At 39.8% G+C, this 20,444-nt stretch overlaps 1 protein-coding gene across 1 annotated transcript in view; it reads left to right on the forward strand.

The window, feature by feature from the left end:
* The first annotated feature begins 16,763 nt into the window (after window positions 1-16,763).
* STAC (SH3 and cysteine rich domain) overlaps window positions 16,764-20,444 on the forward strand; it is a 69,979-nt gene continuing 66,298 nt past the window's right edge. The window contains exon 1 of the mRNA XM_023919458.2: window positions 16,764-17,080. Coding sequence (XP_023775226.1) covers window positions 16,964-17,080 — 117 coding nt within the window. The 5' untranslated portion in view covers window positions 16,764-16,963. The remainder of the gene's footprint in view (window positions 17,081-20,444) is intronic.

Consider the following 20,444-nt stretch of genomic DNA (forward strand, 5'->3'; position numbering starts at 1 on the left):
ATATTAGGGTGGCATGTTTCCCAGTAACAAAGTAAATAATTAGCACATGAGAAGTAGTTATTTCTGCTAATAAACAGCCTGCAGTGCCAGTTTGTCCAATATTAAGCTATTGGATCTGTATGTTTAAGGAGCACGTATAGTCCATGGGGCCATGGTCTCAAAAATTCCAATAATACAGATAGGGTAAGAGTGGTTGCTAAGTGGCTGGAAATCTGGAGCTTTGGAGGAAGAGATGATTTTATAGTTGTGCTTCTACCTCAAAATCATCAATGATTAAATTATCTGTAGGGGATTCTCTCCCTCTGGATGTACTGCCAGATTAATAAAACTCAAAACAAAGGCTCTGAAGAGCAGCAGGCAGGACATGGTCTCATGCCCTGACATGAGAGTGGAGTGTCCTAGCCATTCTAGTAAGGATGACTGCAGAAATGTCTGTCTCAAGTTCTTCTTCCAGTCAGACTGAACATGATCCAGAGAACCCACCTGTGTGAACTGGTACAGACCAGTTTGTCACACAGGAAAAAGTAGTCTAGTTTGGCAGAGGAGGCAGCACAGCACCCTTAGAAAAAGTTTCCTCGTAAACCCTGTACCACAGCTCAGTTTGGCTGAACAGTTGGTTTCTAACCCTCCTTTGACCTCCTCTAGAAGAGGTGAGGGCCTGGCTTTTCATACAGGTGTCACTGAGAGGAGGGGATGGAGACTGGCCTGGCAGGCAACTAATCAAGTTCACTCTGTGAGTGCAGGGAGGGAGAGCTGACCATCCAGAGTAGGATGATGATCGCTTTTAAATTAATTTACAGTGGTCCAGATAAGATTAACAAAGATGTTTCAGCCCCTGAACTTCTTGCTACTTAATGATGAAAGGAGCAAAAGCACCAGCAAATTTAAAAATCACCCAGAGTTCAAAGAATCAGCCTCACTAAGCTGGCATTTGCCCAAGTATGAGACATGAGGAGGGAGGAAGAGTATTATGGGGTAGCAGTGTGGTTCAAAAGAAACATTAATTTACTCTTTTCCTAATAGGAGTAATGGGGGTGAATTTCCTCTTTCTTGAAGATGCAGCTTTCCAAAATCTGTAACACACCCTTAACAGTTCACTAGATGATCTTAAGGGTCTTTTCCAACTTAGGAAATTCTGTTATCCTTAGACACCCTTTCCATCCATCTGTCATACAGATATCAGATGAAAGGGCAGTTATAACTCGAGCTTGAAAATGAAGCCTTCTTTACCTTAGGAGTACAATTTCTCACTGCTCTTTGTCATTTTTTGAATCACTGCAACATGCGAAACTGCTAACCTTAGTTCTCCTCCTCCTAATTAGGCAACAGCATTAAAACTCTTTATTAATGGCACCCCTCCCGGGTGGCTGCAGATATATATACTTTCACAGAGTAATTGCTTTCTGGCCCTCATTTTAATTGGAGTCCTTGGGGGGCCTGTGGAATTCCGCTGCCTTCATCTCCCACTGGCTCATTGTGCCTGTGACACAAATTTAGAAACAGGGAACTACTTTCCAGATCTGCAGCTGAAAGAAAATGTTAAGTGAGGGGAAAAAAAAAAAAACTAACAATAGTTAGTAGATAAGATGTAAGAGGAATTAGACTGGAAGAAAACAAAGTCTTTCACTTTGGTTCCTTCTTTTACTGGGAGAAAAAAATGTGAAAAATTTTCTGGCATTTCTGTTTTCTGGCTATTGTCTAATGTGGTGCAGCTTGTAACTAGGTTAGCCAGATCCTGAAGGAACTTAAAGACCATTTAAAGCAAAGCTTAAATAAAACCTATTTTACAAAAATGACCCACAGCTTTCTAGGTCCTTGGAGTCTCAGGCAAGGAATGTAACCTAAATATGAATGGAATTGCCTCTTCCAATTCAGACTTTGTCAACTTTAACTCTAGAAAAAGTGTTTCAGCTTTATTGAAAGTTCATGTTTTGTTGAAAATGGACCCTTTTAAAGGCACTGAAAGAAACTATCTGCCTGAAGAAAACATTTCTGTCAGAGGAACTCCAAAAAACCAACAGGTTGGAAGAAAAATGCGTGTTCATGCTTGATTACACATAATATAGTCAGGAGGGTTTTATGCATAAAGACAATGCTTGGTTTTATGCTTAGAGTTTTTGAGATATGTGCTTTAGCTAAGTATTTCAAATTAAATGAATAGTAGTAAAATGGTAATTGTATTGTTCTTGTATGTCTTCAGAGTTAATATATTCTAAGATGAGCTAATTCATATCTATCCAAACTATTGTTTCAGGCAGTAACAGAAGCCACTTCTACTCTGTATAGCCTTCCAATTAATGTTTTCCAAATTATAGTCATAATCATAAGGACTGGAAACTATAATTTTTCAAAAAAGTGTGCAGGTACAACAGCATGAAAAGAAATTCTGTCTCATTTCAACATTTTAAAATAAGTTTTGCTCAATTCTTTTTGTATCAACATTGAAATAACTTCATAAAACTGCAGGTATATAATTGCCTCTTTTGGAGGTTTTTTTTTTTCAACATCTCACAGTTTTCAATTAATTCTGCTAGAACTTAATATACATCCTTCATTCTTCTTTTTCTTTTATTTCTCTGTAAATCTAGCTACTGGAGCAGAGTTTTACCCCAACCGAAAAATGCCCCAGTGCCACACACACAGATAGACAAGGTTCTGCACCTAGGTGTCAGTCCATGGTAATTGTGGTGCTAGTGTTTTGTTTCTTGTCTCCAACAAAACACTGATTACTGTTGCCAGCTCTGTGCACAGTTGTGTATTTCTAGAGAGGTCAGTAGCTCCTCATCACATCTGTCTAATTAGGCTGATTGGTTCACAGCACCGAGCCAACCTGATTGAGAGGTGTGCTTGGCTCAGTGTCCTTATTTCTAACTTCTTTTTTTTGTGTTAAATGAACCTTTGCTCAGGCCCTTTGTGAGCCACTTTGCCAGCTTGAAGCAAAGATGCATGACCAGTGTAATGCTGAGGAAGTAAAACCTATCCTGCTGACATGATGTGGGTGAGCTATGCTACAAATACAAAGAGGTCTTAGTTTTAAGTGTGGCTACAGCAAGAGAAAAAAGCCACAGAGTTCAAAAATTAAGGATTTGGACAGACATTCACAAAACAGAGATCTAAACATGGAGATTAGTGCAGGCTGATTAAACTCATTTTCCAAAGGTAGTTTTGCCATCCCAGATTGCTTTAAAATCTGTTTTGTAGAGGCTATAAACAAAAAGCTCACTGTACTTGTTTCAGGGGCTGTGAGCCTACAGCTGATATAGTTTCAGGCTGCAATTCTTGCAGCCCTTTCATAACTCAGTGATCCCATGCAATTCCCCTCCAGGGCCAGAGACATTTGCTTAGGACCACGCAGCTTCCAGTGTTGCATAAGAAATAGATTTTTCTAGTAGAAGTATCATGAAAACACATGCGGAGGCTGATGATGAGTTGCACTGGAGCAACAAGAAGGATGAGACAGGGCTGTGCCTGGAACAAGTTGCCTGACTTCTGTGCTGCAAGACCAAGAGGAATACAGGGGAGAGCAGGAGGCTGAATGGTATGAAGCAGAATTCAGACATTGGTTCATCTTTTACATCTGAAACTTAGAGATGTTTAGATTAATGAGATTTATTCACTCCATAGTGGTGGCCCAGGAGCTAATTCTCTGTTGGCTGTAATTTTTGTTATCAAAGTTATTACTGCAGCACACCATGCCTAGAAAAGCATTTGCAGCATTTCCAGCATTTGCAGCATTTGCAACATATATATAAAAATATGTATTTCAAATTGGATTTTGAACTCTCCTAAATGTGAAATTGCTCTATTCTCATAGAAACCGTAGCTCTTACATTACAGACTTCAAGTTACCCATTGACTTTGATGAGCAGTCACAGGAAGGCTGTGCTGTTTAATATGGGCTGTGAATTTAATATGGGTAAATGTTGCTTTTTGTTGAACATTGTAATGAAAATGTCTCTAAATATCTCTAAACCTAAAACTATCGAGTGCCCTACTTGGTTCAAGTTCTGCTACGGTTAAGTAATAGTTAACGTCAAGTGCATCAAAATTTGAAGAAATCATGTTCCTCTAAAACAGATGAACCACCTGACAGATTTACATCAAAATCAGAGACACTTTTTGCAGTTTCATTTGATTGCATGTGAGTGTTTCATAATCTGATGTTCTGCTGTGCAAATTTAGAGTGCTGCCATTAGCTCTGAAAGCACTGCAGTAAATCCACCATCCATGTATCTGACTCAGCAAAAGCAAACCCCACATTCCTTTTCAGAAACTGAGTTCTTAATATTCTGCTCTTTTACCTTTTTTTTATTCTTAAGGGATTAAAAAAATAAATTAATTTTTTTCATTTTGGAAGAGAAGGAAGATGTTACAGCTGCAGCACTGAGCAACATTTGATCCATTTTCCATTTCAAATATACATTGGTATGTACAGCTGACATCCAAGAAGAATTTTGCATTCAGAATTAAAAGCTCATTTGAACACAGTATGCACAGTGCATTACCTCCTTTTATAGAAAGACCACTGCTCATGAGTAGTTGTCTAGAAAAAGTCTTACTTCAGACACATGACAGATAAGAAATCAGTGTTTCTACAAGCACACTCCCTCCTTTCATGCACCCACATGGCTTCACCAAGACATAGTGACTCACAGGTTTGAAAGGACTTGTCCACATCATAAATGTTAAACACTGGAGAGATTTGTCTGAAGAGATGAGCTAAATTGTGCACTATTGCAGTCAAAGGCTGAGGTAGAGTGGGTGGGAGAGGGTAGTTTGTACTGGTTTAAGAGTGAGGGAGTTAGGAGCTATGTTTGGTGCCTCAATAAGTAATGTAGGTATTAGTCTTCATGCATTCATGGCCTTAGGCATTAGACCTGAAAAGCTGGGCTTAGGGAAAGCTCAACAGCCCCTGACAGGATACTTTGCACTGTTGAATTAGAATTTCAAGGAATAAAAAACCACCTCTTTCTTTTCATTTTGAATAACAGACCTTCATGCTAGCATCAAGCTGAACAGCCAATGAGTGGTGCATAGGTGTTCACTCTTAATAAATGGGAAGCAGTTTTTCCTCTCATCTCCATCAGCTAATCACTGACCAAACCCAAGCTTTCTCCTGAATACATTTTGAAATCTGCCTGCAGTCTGTTCCTGAGTCCACGTGGTGTGAACACAGGCACATAGATTCCATCAAATACATTGACAGACAAATCACTCTATAACTCCATGGTCTTTCCTTCCCCACCTGCAGAAAGAGGGGAAAATCCTCAAGCAGCAGCTGACAGGGACATGCTCACATGCTTTTAGAAAATGTCCTCCAAGAAGGCTTACAGCTCACAGCTTTCTTCCAGATCTCCAGTGAGTCTTTAACAAGGGCCAGGACACCAGCCATGCTCTCACTGAGCAGCAATTCACCTCCTCCACATTGGGAAAGCTCCAATCATCCAGCAGGTTACAGTGCTACCTAAGCTGTCAACCACACTTCTTCACATCTACCAATAAATACCAATAGGGATGATAGTGCTGTAGAATAATCTGAGTGAAAAAATAGTAGGGTAATTTTGTTGGAGAGACCTGGAAAACCATTTGTTAGATCAGGTCCCAGTATCACAGCTACTGTTGTGGGGAATGTATAAAACATTTACATGTTTAGGACAGAGAGTAGAATATGAGCTGATAACTAAGGTGACTAATTAAAGCAGAAAACCTTTGCTTCCTGAATTAACATATAACATTTGAATGGAATTAATAGGAACCCCTGAGGCTGAAATAGGGACATGGCTTTTAAACTGTGCTGAAATGCACTGGAATAGTTACACTTCTTTGTGAGATAGACTATACAGAAAAATAGAGAAAATAGGAATGTGTGTGCCAAAAACAGGAACTTTCTCTACTGGAATGTCTGTCAGCTAAAACAAATTGGTTTGGCTTTATCATTTAAAACAGAAACTGATATTTTATCAAGTTGCTCCCTTGTGGATAGATTCTTACAAAATGAGAGCAATGATTCCATTAATTTGTATCTCATCTGGGGTCCCAGGTGATATAGTTAATATAGTTTCTGTAATGTCAAGTTAATACTTGTTCCTCCTTCGGGTGAATTCTTTTACAAACTTGCCCTCAGCTTGTATTATACCCTCTGCTAGTGGAGAAGCTGAAACTTGACAACAGAGACTTTGGGCTTGAGTTAAAAAAAATTAATATCTAAAGAAATGAAACTTCCACATATCTCTTCAAAAGCAAGTTGGGTTATGGCTCCCCTCTTTCCATTGGGGGACCAACCCAATACCTGGACATTTCAGAGAGTTTTGCCTCTTCTTCTTTTCACTTTTTTCCCCCCATTTTCCATGTGAACGGCACAGTCCCAACAGCATCTTGATTAAAGAGGAGGACAAGGTATTTCAGCTGGAGACAGTGAGACAAAGCTGCCAAATACAAACGTGCTGTTGACATGGATAGCGTTTCCCAAGAGGCCTGGTCCTCGACCCAGGGAGCCTCTAGGCAGAAGATGGAAAGAAGACCATCATCAGAATATTTAACTCATCATCAGAATATCTAACTCATTTCTTGAAACAGGCTGGACAGCTGTGTAGAGAAAACTTATACTTTCAGGAGGAAATTTCACCAAAACTTTAATTTCTATTTTAAATTTTAATCACAACTGATGACCTTAACTATTCAACAAAGCAGTTATTTGTATTCTTTCATGCCTTTGGGAATTTTTGAGTAGTCTTCTCAGAGATAAAATGAACATTGGTGTAAAACTGTTTCACAAAATAATTTTGTATATTTCAGGAGATGCTTGATGGAAATGATGCAATGATGGAAAGAAAAAAATTAATCAGCATAATTTGAAACAATAAGATGGTACAAAAAGCACTGGAAAGAAGTAAGCACTTGAGAGTGATAAATCCAAAGATTTTTCTTTTTTTTTTCTATTTTTTCATTCCACTTGAAAAAAAAAATGCATCATAGTTAAAGAATTATCAGAACTGATGCTGATCTCTCTGGTTAACATTTCAATGAGTTAATACTTCAGGGATGTTTGGCTGTATTCCAGGTTTTTTTCAGTTCTGTGCTCTTTTAGGAATTTTAATTTTTCTTGGATAATTAGATCTCTGACATTAGACGCATATAATTAACAGGGAAAATGGCTTGCATGCTGACTATAATAGCACTGTCTGACCTGTTTGCCAGATAACTGTTATGACCTGGTTTTTTGGAATAATCTTAATCCCATACATAGCAGTACATGCCTAACTGGAGCCACTTCAATTTGTTTGAAAAGATGAAATTCTGTGACTTTTACTGATTTCAGTGGTCCCAGGATTTTGCATACATCCTCAAAATTTCCTTTTAAGATAATATTTTTTCAATTTTTTTTTTTTTGATAGTTGAATTTGAATGTCTCCCCCATGTCAATAGAATAATAGGACTGAAACTTCAATATGTAAAGCTGTAATGCTCAGAGATGTTTCTTAGAATTGTCACAGAAGCTTTTACTGTAATTTTCAAAATGTGCCTCTCTGGGTAGGAGGGAGATGTATTCTCTTTAAACTAAAATATTAGCTTTATCTGTCTATTGTTAACCAAAGTTCAGGACTTGAGTGTCATTCACATCTTGTCCCCAAGACTTTTTTAATAGCCTATTTACCAACTGCTAAATAAACACCACCTGACAATAAAGGACTGGAAAAAATGTTTTCAGCTGATTGTCACCATGTCTTTTATGCTACTTACAACTTATTTTTTGCAATTAGATCAGATAAAGTTTTGGTTCACTAAAATAAGATTTTCACTCCTCATTTTTTCAAAAGTAAAAAAAATATGGCTATGAGGTGAGTGGAGTCAGCACCATATTACTTTTTATTTTTGTTTCTGAGCGTGGGGTCCAGGAGGAATTTTTAGCTGGCTAATAACTAAAAAAAAAAAAATAGCAACCAGAAAAATAGGCTGTGTTGGAAATATAAAATAGGAAGTGTTTTGGACCAAAGTGGTGTTAGGATTTTCACCTGAGTGCTTGATTATGGTTCAGATTTTCAGTCTAGGCCACAGGAAGCAGATTTCACATCTGTGGCATAAGAGAAAGATCCATCAAGCATTTTTGAAAAATCACAGGATGATCTAAGAACACTGTATTATAGTTCATGGAAAAACCACTGTTAAGACATGTTCCAAGAATCCTTATAATTCCACTGGGTGCAATGGATTAAAAAAATAAATCACAAAGAATTCAAAACCTTTACCCAGTCTCCACAGTTAAAGCATATCATTCACGTTACTCCATATTCTTTGCTCTTCTATGTGGGAGATAAAAACAGAATTCCTACACAAAGCTCACATTAGAGGGTCAACAAATACAGAGCAGAATTTTTTTTTCTAAATCAGGTCATCCTCTACACTACTACTTTTGATGTACAGAGTTCTTAGTGCAGTGATTTTTTTCCCCCCATCTCTCCTGAGCACAGCTCCTTATCTTTCAACTTGCCTACAACACATGAAGCCACTGCTGTGCTAAATATGCAGCATGTGAACATACATGGAAGTGTGTGTGTATATATAGTTACTGTTTAGATTCTACCTTTTTTATTTCAATGTCTTTGCTTAAACTATCAGGTTTGAAAACACTGTGCTTTTTTCTAAGAAGAAAAATGCTTTCATACTTCTTCCTCCAGTTTCTAGTAGTCAGTGAAGAACAGCATTCTGTTTATCATAACAAACTGAGGAGGGGAGCAGAAAAGGGAAAATTTTTGGTGATAAATTTTTTGAACACAGTCATTTTATTTCACAAGTTAGATTTACAGTGCCACTGGGATTGAATAGACAAATACACACTTTTTAAAAGATCAATTCTTTCCTGCAATATTTAAGACCAGACAGAATCCTCAACTATCTGCTTTTTTCTGTACAAGCTCAAATTAGAACAATACCTGGCTTGAGGAGCTCACAATTTACATACAAATTTTCTATGTTTGCAGAAGTTCATATTAGAAGGCTGATCACATCCCTTTGTGAAGACAACCTCCTCTCTATCCCAGTTTGATTGCTAGAACTTTCCTTTTCATATTTTCCTGTGAATCAAAGTCTTTTTCTGACAGAAATTATCTTTTCCTAATGTCTCATCTCTTGAATGTTGAAAGTGGGCTGCAGTCATCTGGATTTCCTTGTATCTGGCCTTCCAGAGCAATGCCCTAGTTTGAAACATCTCCCTTACATTAGGAGATGATGGGTATCTCTTCTGCTATAAACTTCTGGTTTTTTTAATTGTTGGTCTACTGTGTTTACATATGTCCAACCACCAGCACTCAGTTATGTTGGTTCTGCTTTTGGCTAAATTTCAACCATCCTGATGCTCATTGCTCACTAGTCTTTTCTTTCCTTGTGGTCCAGGTAAAAAGGCTAATAAGATACAGAAGTGTTATGGACTACAAAATTAAAATAGAATTTTGAAATTATAGAGATCTATTACGTAAATCATTATTCATGTAACTTTAGCTGTCTCAGTTGTCTCACCGAAGCCGTTGTGACCAATTACATGGATAAATCTCCAACATACTTCAGTACCCAGCTTATTCAAAGTCTGAAATCACAGAGCTCAGTAATAAGGCATGTGAATTTGAGATACCCCTGTCATGGAAATAGCAGGAAAGATCCAGCTCTTACTGTGTCCAGTGTGTAGTCCCGTCCTGCCTGAAGAATTCAGACAGATTCTGAGACATCAGAATGACAATTATTGAGTGGTTTTACAGCAGGTGGTATGACTAACAAACATAAGGAAACCTTGAGTGATTCTTTCTTGATTCCAATGAAGAAAAAAAAAAGTTATGAATGAGGAAAGTAAAGGCACTCATACTTTGGACAATTTCCCCCTCATTTTTCTTTTATTTCTCCTCTTTTATGACATTTACACTTCTAAAATCTTGAATATCTTTGCTAGTAAAATCATCTTCTCTTGTAGCTGAGCTTGATCCCTTTGAATAATAAGAGGCCATCATGTGTAACTCTCAAAAGAAGCAGTGAGTCCAGGATGCTCTGTGTTGAGATTTCAAATGGACATCAGTCATCATAGATAAAACAACTGTATGAAATGAAGCACAATAAGAGTTAGTGTTATTTCTATGAAGAAACCAGGTTTTGAAGGTTCTCAATGCTTAGTGGTTTAAACAATGTTTGTATTTTTAATAGTAAGATCTAATTTTTTCTATACAAATTGACCTGAATGCTATAAAATGGTATATTTCGTAGGCTCATAGGATTGTGATAGTCTTGTCTTTATTAAGAACACAAACTTACTTTCCTATTAGCATTTTTCACTGAGCTCTAAGGCTTTTTATTGTTTCAAATAAAACAATACAAATCATTATAGATAACTCTTGCAGTGCTTTTAAAGTTTACTTTTTTCTCAATTAAAATTTTATTTCCATTTCTATTTTGAGTTGGTAAATATGTGGAGAACTAACAACCCAGCTACCATCAGTATCTTTCAAGCTTTACATCTTATCAAGAACCAAGGAGTAAACTGAATATATTTGATCTTCAAGATATTCACTTTTTCATGCCATTTATAAAGGGCTGAACAATTACTTTCTTGATTATTTTTTGAGAGCAGTGATAGATCTTTATACTAAATTACATAATTGCGGGCAACCCTCATCATACACACTTCTATTCCAGTTGACACATGCACTAATCTGATAGAGTGAAATGTTAATCTTGATAATAATTTCTGCTATTTCTACAAAGCTTTTCATTCTTTAATGTCCAAAGGCATTTAAAAGATTTGCCGTGCACTACTGAGTTCTACAAACCCTGTAGAAAAACCCCTTTTCTTGACCAATGTCATTAGTACAATGAGAAATCTTTTTTTCTTCCAAAGCAAAATACATTAGTACAGCAGTTGCAGGTTTGCAGTCAACAGTGAGTTTCATTTTGCATTCAGCCTGCATGTTTGTGCCTAAATATTACAGTGTCAAGCATGCTGTAACCACCTAAGACAGGAAATACTGTGCATGCACAGCCTGTTAAAAACTGGTGCATACCCATAAGATATCTAAAGAAAAAAAAAGCAAATCATATATATATACACACACACACACACACATACAGACACACATATATATATATTTATACTTGTGTTCACCACCAGTTATGCTGGGAATGTTTGCCAGATCTTATTTTGGATTCTATTTACAGTCTAAGCAAAACATTGCTCTCAATGCATTTTCACTGACATTAGTTAAGAAATAGCTCGTGATGACGGTATTCAATACCAGAGTGGTATGGTAAGATGGAAATGAAATGGAAAGAACAGGAACCTGAAACCAATCCAGTAAAGCTCTGCAAGCTGTAATACCCAGCTCACGCCTGAAAAAGCTAACAACCAGACAAAGGAATTTAAGGAGCAATTCAGGTCAGGAAAGGTCTAGGGAAGAAAGAAGTGATTGAAGACCCCTTCTATCAAAAATCTTTCAGAAAAGAAAAGCCTGAGATCCAGCATGGTTGCCCTGTTGGGGCTTCCTCCCGCCATATCCTGGAAAATGCTGAGGATAAAAGAGATGGACCTGGCTGAGATGGTGTGATAATGTGAGACCATTCTGACTGCTACTGAGAGTCACCAGGAAGAGTCTTAATCACTATCCAAGGAAACAGAAAGGAAGAAGAGTCTAGAAAGAGCAGAAGAGATTACGTTATCTATCATAATTCTAATATCTCTTTACATTTTTTGTGGCATGGGTATCTTGAAAGGATTTAGTACATGGCTAAATCAGCACTTCAGCAACCCATTGAACAGGTTCAGGTCATTCCTGTTACAGTCATGTTGGACCAAATGAGTATACGGCTATTAAAAGGCAGGAATTTCTAGGAGCATCTGTAAGTTACAGGAAATGTTGCTACTGATTCTTCTTTTTATATCACATTCCTATAAAAAGTGAGAAGGAATCTTATTGCCAGCAGAGATGTAAAATCAGGTCGGGACTGTCGCTGGTTATTTAAAGGTATTGCCATGCTTTTTGTAAGACTGAACATATTACATGCTGTATCTTGGCTAAATTCCATCTTTTATAATTACATTCTCTTCTCCCCTTCTCAAACATTTCTTGCTGTCACAAGAGGATGCAGCACTCTTCATTTTCCTGGTCTAGGGGTCTGTGTAGCAGTGTTTCAATCTCATCATGACCTCCCTAAAAGATATATTCAAGTTGTCCAAGATGCACCACTCCCTGTGGCATTGTTGGGGATGGAGAGAAAGAGGGCTTTGAAATTAATACTCAGGCAGAGGTTCTGGTTTTTTTCCCTGCTTAAGTATAAGCACAAATCTGTTGGTTTGGCTTCCTCCACAGTTACTCATTCTCTACACTCCCTGGAGCAGTGGGAGGCTTAATACTTTATCTCTAAAAAATACTTTGAGATTATTTAGTCAAAATGCAAGCCACCAGTGTTCCATTAATACTAGAAATGCTTTCAGAGCATTGACCAGCTTTTGCTTCCAGCTTGATGAGCTGATGATTGTAGACCTCAGATGGCATTTAGATAAGCAGAATCCACAGGGATTTGTTAGTATGCTAGATGCTCAATGAACTGCCAAGATTGTATAGTAAGCAAACAAAAAAAAAAAAAAAAGGGGGGGTAGGGGTGATTATAAACAAAAACCCCAGCCACTTGATACTATTTTAATCTTATTTTCTCTTGGCTACAGTGTTTGCTGGAGAGAAGAGCCTGCTAGCCTGTCCCTTGGAAGCACAGAAAGCTACTCTGAGCAATGGTCCTTGCAGTCTAGTCGCCAGCTGTGGGTAAATGAAGATATGGACCAGTAGATCTGGCCAAAAGCACCATGCCAAAAGTGAAATTCTCATCACAGATGGTACAAGGTATCCTGTTGCCAGCTTCCACAATGACAAAATCTATTTGATGAAGAAACAGAACTACTTCTCACCTGGAATACTAGAGAAAGAGAGATGTTTCTCACCTGGAATGCTCATAAATTGGACTGAGGGACTTGGGGTGAAGCTGATCAAGTTTCACTGCAAGTTCTAGGACAACAATATTTTTTCTGTGTCTAATGGTTTTCTGTGGCTCTCTGTGTCCTCTTGGAAGCTGAACTCAGTGGGCTTGATTCTGCTTTCCTTCAAGTGTCTGCTTTAGAGGAATCCAGGCTGCAGCAACCAGACTGATTCCTCACTTCTTTGTACACTTCTAGAGAGTGGTACACAGTAAACCAGTGCCATCTGCAAGCAATATCATCTCTGTCCCTTAGACCCTCTTTGCTCAGAAGCATGGGATGGTTCATGCACCAAGCTCTGAATACTGACAAATATATCTCCCTCTTTCCTTTTCCCTTGTTATTCTTTCTTTACTAACATGGGAGTCTAAACAGAAATAAAATATTTGATAAGTACTGGTTTCTTATCATTCCTTTAGTGAAATCCAGCACAGTGCCTGTATATCATTGGCAGAGAGGTGCTCAAATATTTTAAAGGAATGTCCATACCAAAAAAGCAACAAAAAGGGAGGCAAAAACTATGGCATGGGCTAGATCCCACCAGCTTAATCTTGCCACTGTGGAGGTCTCCAGCAGGTAGGACTTGGGAGCACAGCTCCCAAATACAAGTGTGTATTTATATATTCCTGGAGTCAGGAGCCTTGGATATGCTCTTACCAGGCTGGCTTCAGCCAGAGCTTAGGAAGATCTACTGGAGCCCAGTGTGGAGGGCTGTGCCACACCACACCCTGTCACCTTTGTGTGTGGGACCAGAGGGTGGGAGTGAAGGAGGGCAGACAAGACATGGCACCCACCCAGCCAGCATCAGGCCACCAGCAGAGGAACGCTCGGCAGGGACTCCAGGCAACACACAACAGACTTTACACAGCGAAACAACTTCAGCTGGGGGCTGGGAATTGGCGCTCATGTTTTATTCATCCAAATTGCTTTTCCCCACTCCAGAAATCTACACTTCTTTCTACACTACAGAAGCTGTTCAATTTCCTCTTGTTTAGCACTGTGCTGCAGTGCTCCCATTTCCTCCAAGTACCTTCACGAAGAGACTGATCGGCGGTAATCACAAGTCCAACCTCTCAGGAGTGAAGCGTGGGTGAGAGATGTAGGTTCATCTAACTTGATCAGTCTGTTTTGTTATACTGTATATTAGATCTTCAGTAGCCAGATCCCGTGGAAGGAAATAAAAATTTAACAAATCCGGTTTCTTTTCCTTTTTGGTAAAATTTTATGTTTGACTCATCTTTCCCAAGCTAATTGTCAAGAAACTGACAAATCCATCGTGGTTGACAAGTGAGTAATTGGGGGAAGAGAAGGAGTGCGGCAGGTGTTAGTACTAATTTGGTAAAACAATCAGAGTAAAGAGTGGTATGATAGTCACTTACACAGCCATGACGTTACAAGCCCTTCATATAAAATGTGTGCAGGATTTTACAACACTGAGATAATTAACTATTAACCAGCCACTCCACATCCATTTCAAAGGTGACCTGCAAGTTCACCATAAGATGTTTTTGAGCCTCTTGATAGGAAAGACCAGATCACAACACTTGTAGGGAACCAGGCAGAATTTAGTTCTATGTTTCTCACCTGTCAGGTTGCTGGGCACACAGAACAGTCCTTTCAGGGAGCAGACCCCATGTGCTGGCCATGGCTTGCCTGTTCTAGGCTGGATCATCAGGGAAGGATGCTACTGCCAGAGCTGGAGCACTCAGTTGCTGTTGCCCTGCCAAGATCTCCATTGCCCACAGCTGCCCTAATTCTCCAAAACTGTGGCTCTGACGAAACACTGCTCATTGCTAAGAGGATGATTTTACAGCAAAGCCCAAATCTGACTTGCTGAGAGAAGAAATTACATTTGTACCTGGAGAATTTCTCCAGCACTGAAGGGAATGGTCTAAGACACTGCTGCATTTTAGAAAGCAAGCCCTTAGAAATAAATTCTTCTACTTACCTGCCAAATCTGCCCCTCTGAGCTCTTTATTTCCTTGCTTCAATCTCAGTTGTCACTGCCATTGCCTCAAGAGCAAACAGTGTTCTCTTTTTGATCCCTGTAATCGTGTTAGTGACTACAGGCCAAATAATAGGTTCTGCAGGCAGACCCTTAAGACACTCTTTTGCTCTGAAGTAGCTGTACAAATAGCATTGCAGCATTTCATCCTTATTGTCTGCTAAAGATTTTGGTATCTTATATGCTCTGTTTCAAAAACATAAAGATCTTTTTCTCATCTAAGTTCTAGTCCTGAGGATTCACTGGGGATTCAAAGAGAAGCTGATTCTTTTTTTTTCTGGCTTCTGCATAGTTATTAAGAATACAGAGGCTGCAGGGCAATTTCTGCTCTGGCTTTCATCTGTATAACCCCTACTATCTTATAAACTTGCTTTTGCTTTCACACAATGATTATTTGAGGTGAAGGGGGCCTTCAAGGCAGCTCCAAGTAGCAGTTGTGTTTATAAGGGATGGGGCTAGAGGGGAATCCTCTCCCAGACCTACAAGGTACTAAAGATCATCTCTGACTTAGACCCCATCAAATCGCCTCCAAACACCTGTATAGATCCACTAAACAACTATTTTTTTTATTTTCTTCTCACTTTCCAGGATGTAAGTATTGCTATTAGAAACATATTTGGGTTGCTTTTTTCTGTTTTCTTTAAATGAAAAGGTCATCTCCCCCAGCCATATGGAGTGGTTCCCTCTCAGCAAAGCGTATCTGGTGGGAAGCACATCCATTCAACCTTTCACAATACAGACCTTGATTCAGCAGGGAGGAGAGCTGACAGGCACCTTTGCAGCAGATTTAAATCAGAGGCAAAACCTCGAGCAATATAAAGCAATCTGAGCCAGACAGCAAAGTCACGCTGACCTTCTGCCGGTAGTACTGCAGACCCAAGCGTGACTTCGGGTGCTGCATCCTCAGGTATGACGGCACCGGGGGAAGCCAACAGGCTCTTCCCAATGGCTGCCTCTGCTCTGCTGCTGCCTGATGGAGTGTTATCACTATGACAACCTACAGGTATAGTATGTGCACGATAGCGGGAGCTCCGGATGACCCAGATTGCGTGTGCACGGCTCAGAGCTGGGCTACCCTGCCTGGGAGGGGAGCGAGGAACACGTGGATCCACAGGTAACTCTCCCCTGGCTCTGTCCTGTCATTTGCTAGCAAGTTTGGAGCAGGGGCAGGCTGGCAGCCTTCGAGACACTAACTAGGATTTTAAACACTCTTATCTGGGACAAGGAAACAGCAATTTTTCTCCTCTTTTTCTAAAGCTCTTTCGCTGGGCTTCTTTTTCATCAGTAAAAGACATGAAAGAACATAAGGGCACCCTTCAACTCTGTCTTCTCCAGCCTGTTAAAAGGTAAAATGCTTCCACACCTCATATCCACCTCCTGCCTGCGTGTGTGTATGTGTGCATGCACGCGTTACTTTCTTTCACTACTATTACAGCACATGCTCCTCCAGAGCTATTCACGGCATTAGAAACACAACTCCTCCCTCCAGTGCCGTGTGTGTGCGTTTCTGTGTGTCTGTGTGTCTGTGTGTCTGTGTGTCTGTGTCTGTGTGCGTGGCTTGGGCTCGCTGTTTCAGCTCACTCCCCTCTGATGGTGGGGCTGGCGGTCACGACGCTGCTCCACACCTCCAGGCTTCATAGGGAGGGGAGGAGTATCGGGGGAAAGCAGGCACACAACTGACCTACACAACATCGATAACTTACTCCCTCGCAGCACAATCGCATAGCAAAGGGGAGGGAGGAAGGAGGGGAAGGAGGAGGAGAAGAGGGGGGGGGAAAAAAGGAAAATCCAGAGAATTCTAGTCTGGCAAATATAGTGAAACCAAGCGGTCGGAGTTCATTTGCTCCAGAAGAGCAGAGAAGAAAGAGGACTTTAAATGAAAAAAAGCAAGAACCATCTGTAGCTTTTTTTTTTTTTTTTTTTTTTTTTCCTGATACTAGCAGTGTTTTAGAGGTAAAATGATTCCTCCGAGCAGCACGACTGAAGTCAGCGTGGATAGTGTGGAGAAGGAGAATGAAGTGGAGAGCACAGAGCAGCCCCCCTCTCCAGCATCAACTACCAGCCAGGAATCAAAGGTACTCAGAGAATGAGATTTTTAATTTTTTTTTCCCCCCCCTCTTTCTTTGTTTTGAAAAGAGATGTATTGCTTTGATTTTCATTTGGAGCCCTGTGCCAGGATCAGCGTCAGAGTGCTAAGAGCCACCTCTGACTGCGGTGCCTGCTCCGACACTCCTGCTTCTGAATTCTCCCTGTTACCTCAGGAGCCTGAGCTGGGAAAATACCTGCCTTCTGAGACCTTCGGGATTGTGGATCTTAACCTGTGTTCTCTCCTCCTTATTACAGTAACATCCTGGGGTAGTGATGGGGCTCAGGGAGGGGATCGCTGTCCATGGACATCTTTTGCTATTTTCACACCAAGTATCAGATCACTTAAAGGGTTTTTGTTGGAAAGATTGATTTTTCTCAAAGGTTCAGAGAAAATAATTTTGTCTGGAGGCTTGGGGTATTTCACCTGACTTTACTTCTCTGGCAGACTCGTCAGTGAACTTTTACTGTTTAATGAGTCTGTTGAAATAGGAGATAAGTTACAGCTTTATCATAATGAACCTTATGTACACCACACAGAAAACTATTTTTGTTTTCACAGCCTTTTTTCTGTTTGTGAGTTTTCCAATATCATTCAATTTACCTTTCTGAAAATTAACTTGCAGCTGAATTGGCATGGCCTCTGAATTTTTAATTGACTTGAATGTGAAAAGTTTTTCTGACTGCCAGGGTGTCACTTGGAAGACAGAGAGGTAAAAGGTAAAGTAGTACCCTTACATAATGAAAGTTCCTTGCAGCTGACTTGGATAATATTCTTTTACTGATCCTCTGTTACTTATGATTGATACCATGATAGCACCTGACAGATCTTTCTGTGGACTTCATAGTGATGCTGTGTAAACATGTAAAAATAGGGAGGTTCTTGTCACTAGGAGCTCACAGGTGGGTAAAGCAGGAGGTACTGTGTGAGCAAAACAGCTGCTTGACTGGGAAGGTCTGTGCTGGCCTGAGTTTAAAGGCAGTGGCTGCCTGGGGCTGATGTAGAAAGACTGCTACATTATTCTGCAGTTATAGCTCTCCGCTGTCTGGAGAGCGAGTTCAAATTATCTGTCTGTGTGGGTAGAGTTTTGACGCGGGGTTTGGGCTTCTTTATTTTATATATTTATATAGAAGCCATACTCCAAGGAGGAGAGCTGAGCTATTCCCTGTGTAATACAACCTCTTCAAAAGAAAAGAGCTTTTACAGTAACAGTAGAATACAATATTCACTGTGCATATTTAGCTCTACTGGAGTCTCCCTGGTTCATGGAAAATGAAAAGTAAGTGGATTATTGGTATAAACCCAGGCTCTAAAAGGATTCGATACCTAAATCCCACCCCCCTGAGTCCACTTCTCTGGAATTACTGAAGTGTTATATGGGCAGTGGGGAGCTTTGCCCCTAGTGAGGTCCCAAAAGTAACTGCAGCCTTCACTGCACTGCCAGCACCAGCTGCTCCAGTGTTCTGGGCTGTGCATGGGGCCTGGTGGGCTGTGTGCTCCCCGTGATCCCAGCTGTGATCCTCACCCTGTGCCAGAATGGTTAAGGAGCTCCATTTGCCACTTGATAACAATGGTGCTTGAGGGACTTTCCCACTGGGTCACGGAATGCTGTTCCCAAAACAGCCTGGCATGGATCCAAAACTCTGGGAAAGTGAAGAGCTGTACAGAGGGTTCCTTCTTGCTGTTTGTGCACCCACGTGCTTCCAAGGATGACAACAGGAATTAGGCACATCTGGCTAGAGAACAAATAGGCTGCAAACTTAGATTATAATCAAACATTATCATCATCAATTGTTTTCAGTCTTTTAAGCTTTTGAAGCAATACACTGGAATAGGCAAAAGCTATGACCATGCAGCTGATGCCATTACTTGGATAGAGATAATCTAAGTAAACAAATAATCTGTGTATTCACATTTTAGAGCTGCAAATATGGTCAACTAGCATGATGCACTGTTATTTCAATAGGCAGAGTCAAAAGAGACTTCTGATCACTGAGGTAATAAGCTTTCTTTTTTTGGTCCAAGGAAACAGGAAGATGGAAAAAATTCTCTGATTTCATAAAGATGTTCTTTATTCTTGGGTTTTTTTTTATTTTCTATTGTAATTGATGTACTGCAAAATCTAGAGTCTGAAAGAAACATAGATCAGTGTTTTTATCCTGTGGTGTCCCATGCTGAGGGAGCTATCCTGTCATTCATAGAATACTAAGCTTTCTTCAGGTACTCTCTGCTCCCTGGGTTAACAAGTTCATGTCTGCTGCATTTAGTGCAGAACAGTTTGTGCAATATCTAATTAGCCCACAAAGACTTTTCTTTCTGTGTCAAAACACTCCAAACTTGACAATCTTTTTCTGTGGCAAAACACCCCACTTATTATGATTCCAAATATATGAGCAGAACCAACATGGATAATAGCAACCTTTTAAATGCCTTTGAAAACACTTCAGCAGAAAAGCAATTTTGAAAAAAATAATGTAGAACTAATAGCTGAAAGCTTCCTTCCAGTCCAGTGTAATCATAGACATTGGTGGCACATAATCCCTTGTCATATTAAAGTCCAGAAAACAGTTTTATTTCACACCCTCCAGACTTAGAAGATGACAGGGAGCAGGTACTGCAACTTCTGACTAGCACTGAGTTTGAGAGGCAGAACTTCAGGCTGCAACCAAGTAGCTGAAATTTGAAAGGATGACTTCCATGGGTTAGTCACACACCTGTGTGGCAGGAAAGCAGCTCACTCTTAAACGCCTACTAAAGCCTCCCAGCACCTTTTCCTATGGATTAGGAGCATAGTTGGAGGTGAGCACACTCTGGCTGTTGAAAGAGCCATCCTCTAATACTATATGTACTGCAACTGAGCTAAAAATCCTAGAGCCTGAGTGGCTAAGAGTCTTGCAAAACTAATAATTAATTTATTAAACTAATTTATTTGCTCTTGAAAATATTTACTTCATGCCTCAGTATGACTTGAGTAGATACTTTAAAATTTAGCAGGAGAATAACTTTAGGAAGGTACCACACAAATACATACAATTGCTAAATTTATTACTTTCATGTGCTTGTAGTTCTGGTTCCCACCTCTTTGGGACATTTACATCTGGTTTCCAAGAAGGCAAATTACTAGTTTGCCAAGGTCTTTTGAAAATTTACAACTCAGCAAGGGAGGAATTCATTAGTTAATGAATCCTGAGGGAAAACTTCTTCTGGGTGGTAGCAATTAAAGACATATTGTACACTTGTTGAATCACCAACTTAGCAATATAAGCAGAAATCTAGTGGCAGCAGAGATCATATTTCTGATGTCTTTTATCTAAACATACCTTGGAATTTAGTAAAGAAAACTAAAATTTGAA

Source organism: Cyanistes caeruleus, chromosome 1 (genome assembly GCF_971803275.1).
Source record: "Cyanistes caeruleus chromosome 1, bCyaCae1.hap1.1, whole genome shotgun sequence".
In the NCBI taxonomy this organism is placed as follows: domain Eukaryota; kingdom Metazoa; phylum Chordata; class Aves; order Passeriformes; family Paridae; genus Cyanistes; species Cyanistes caeruleus.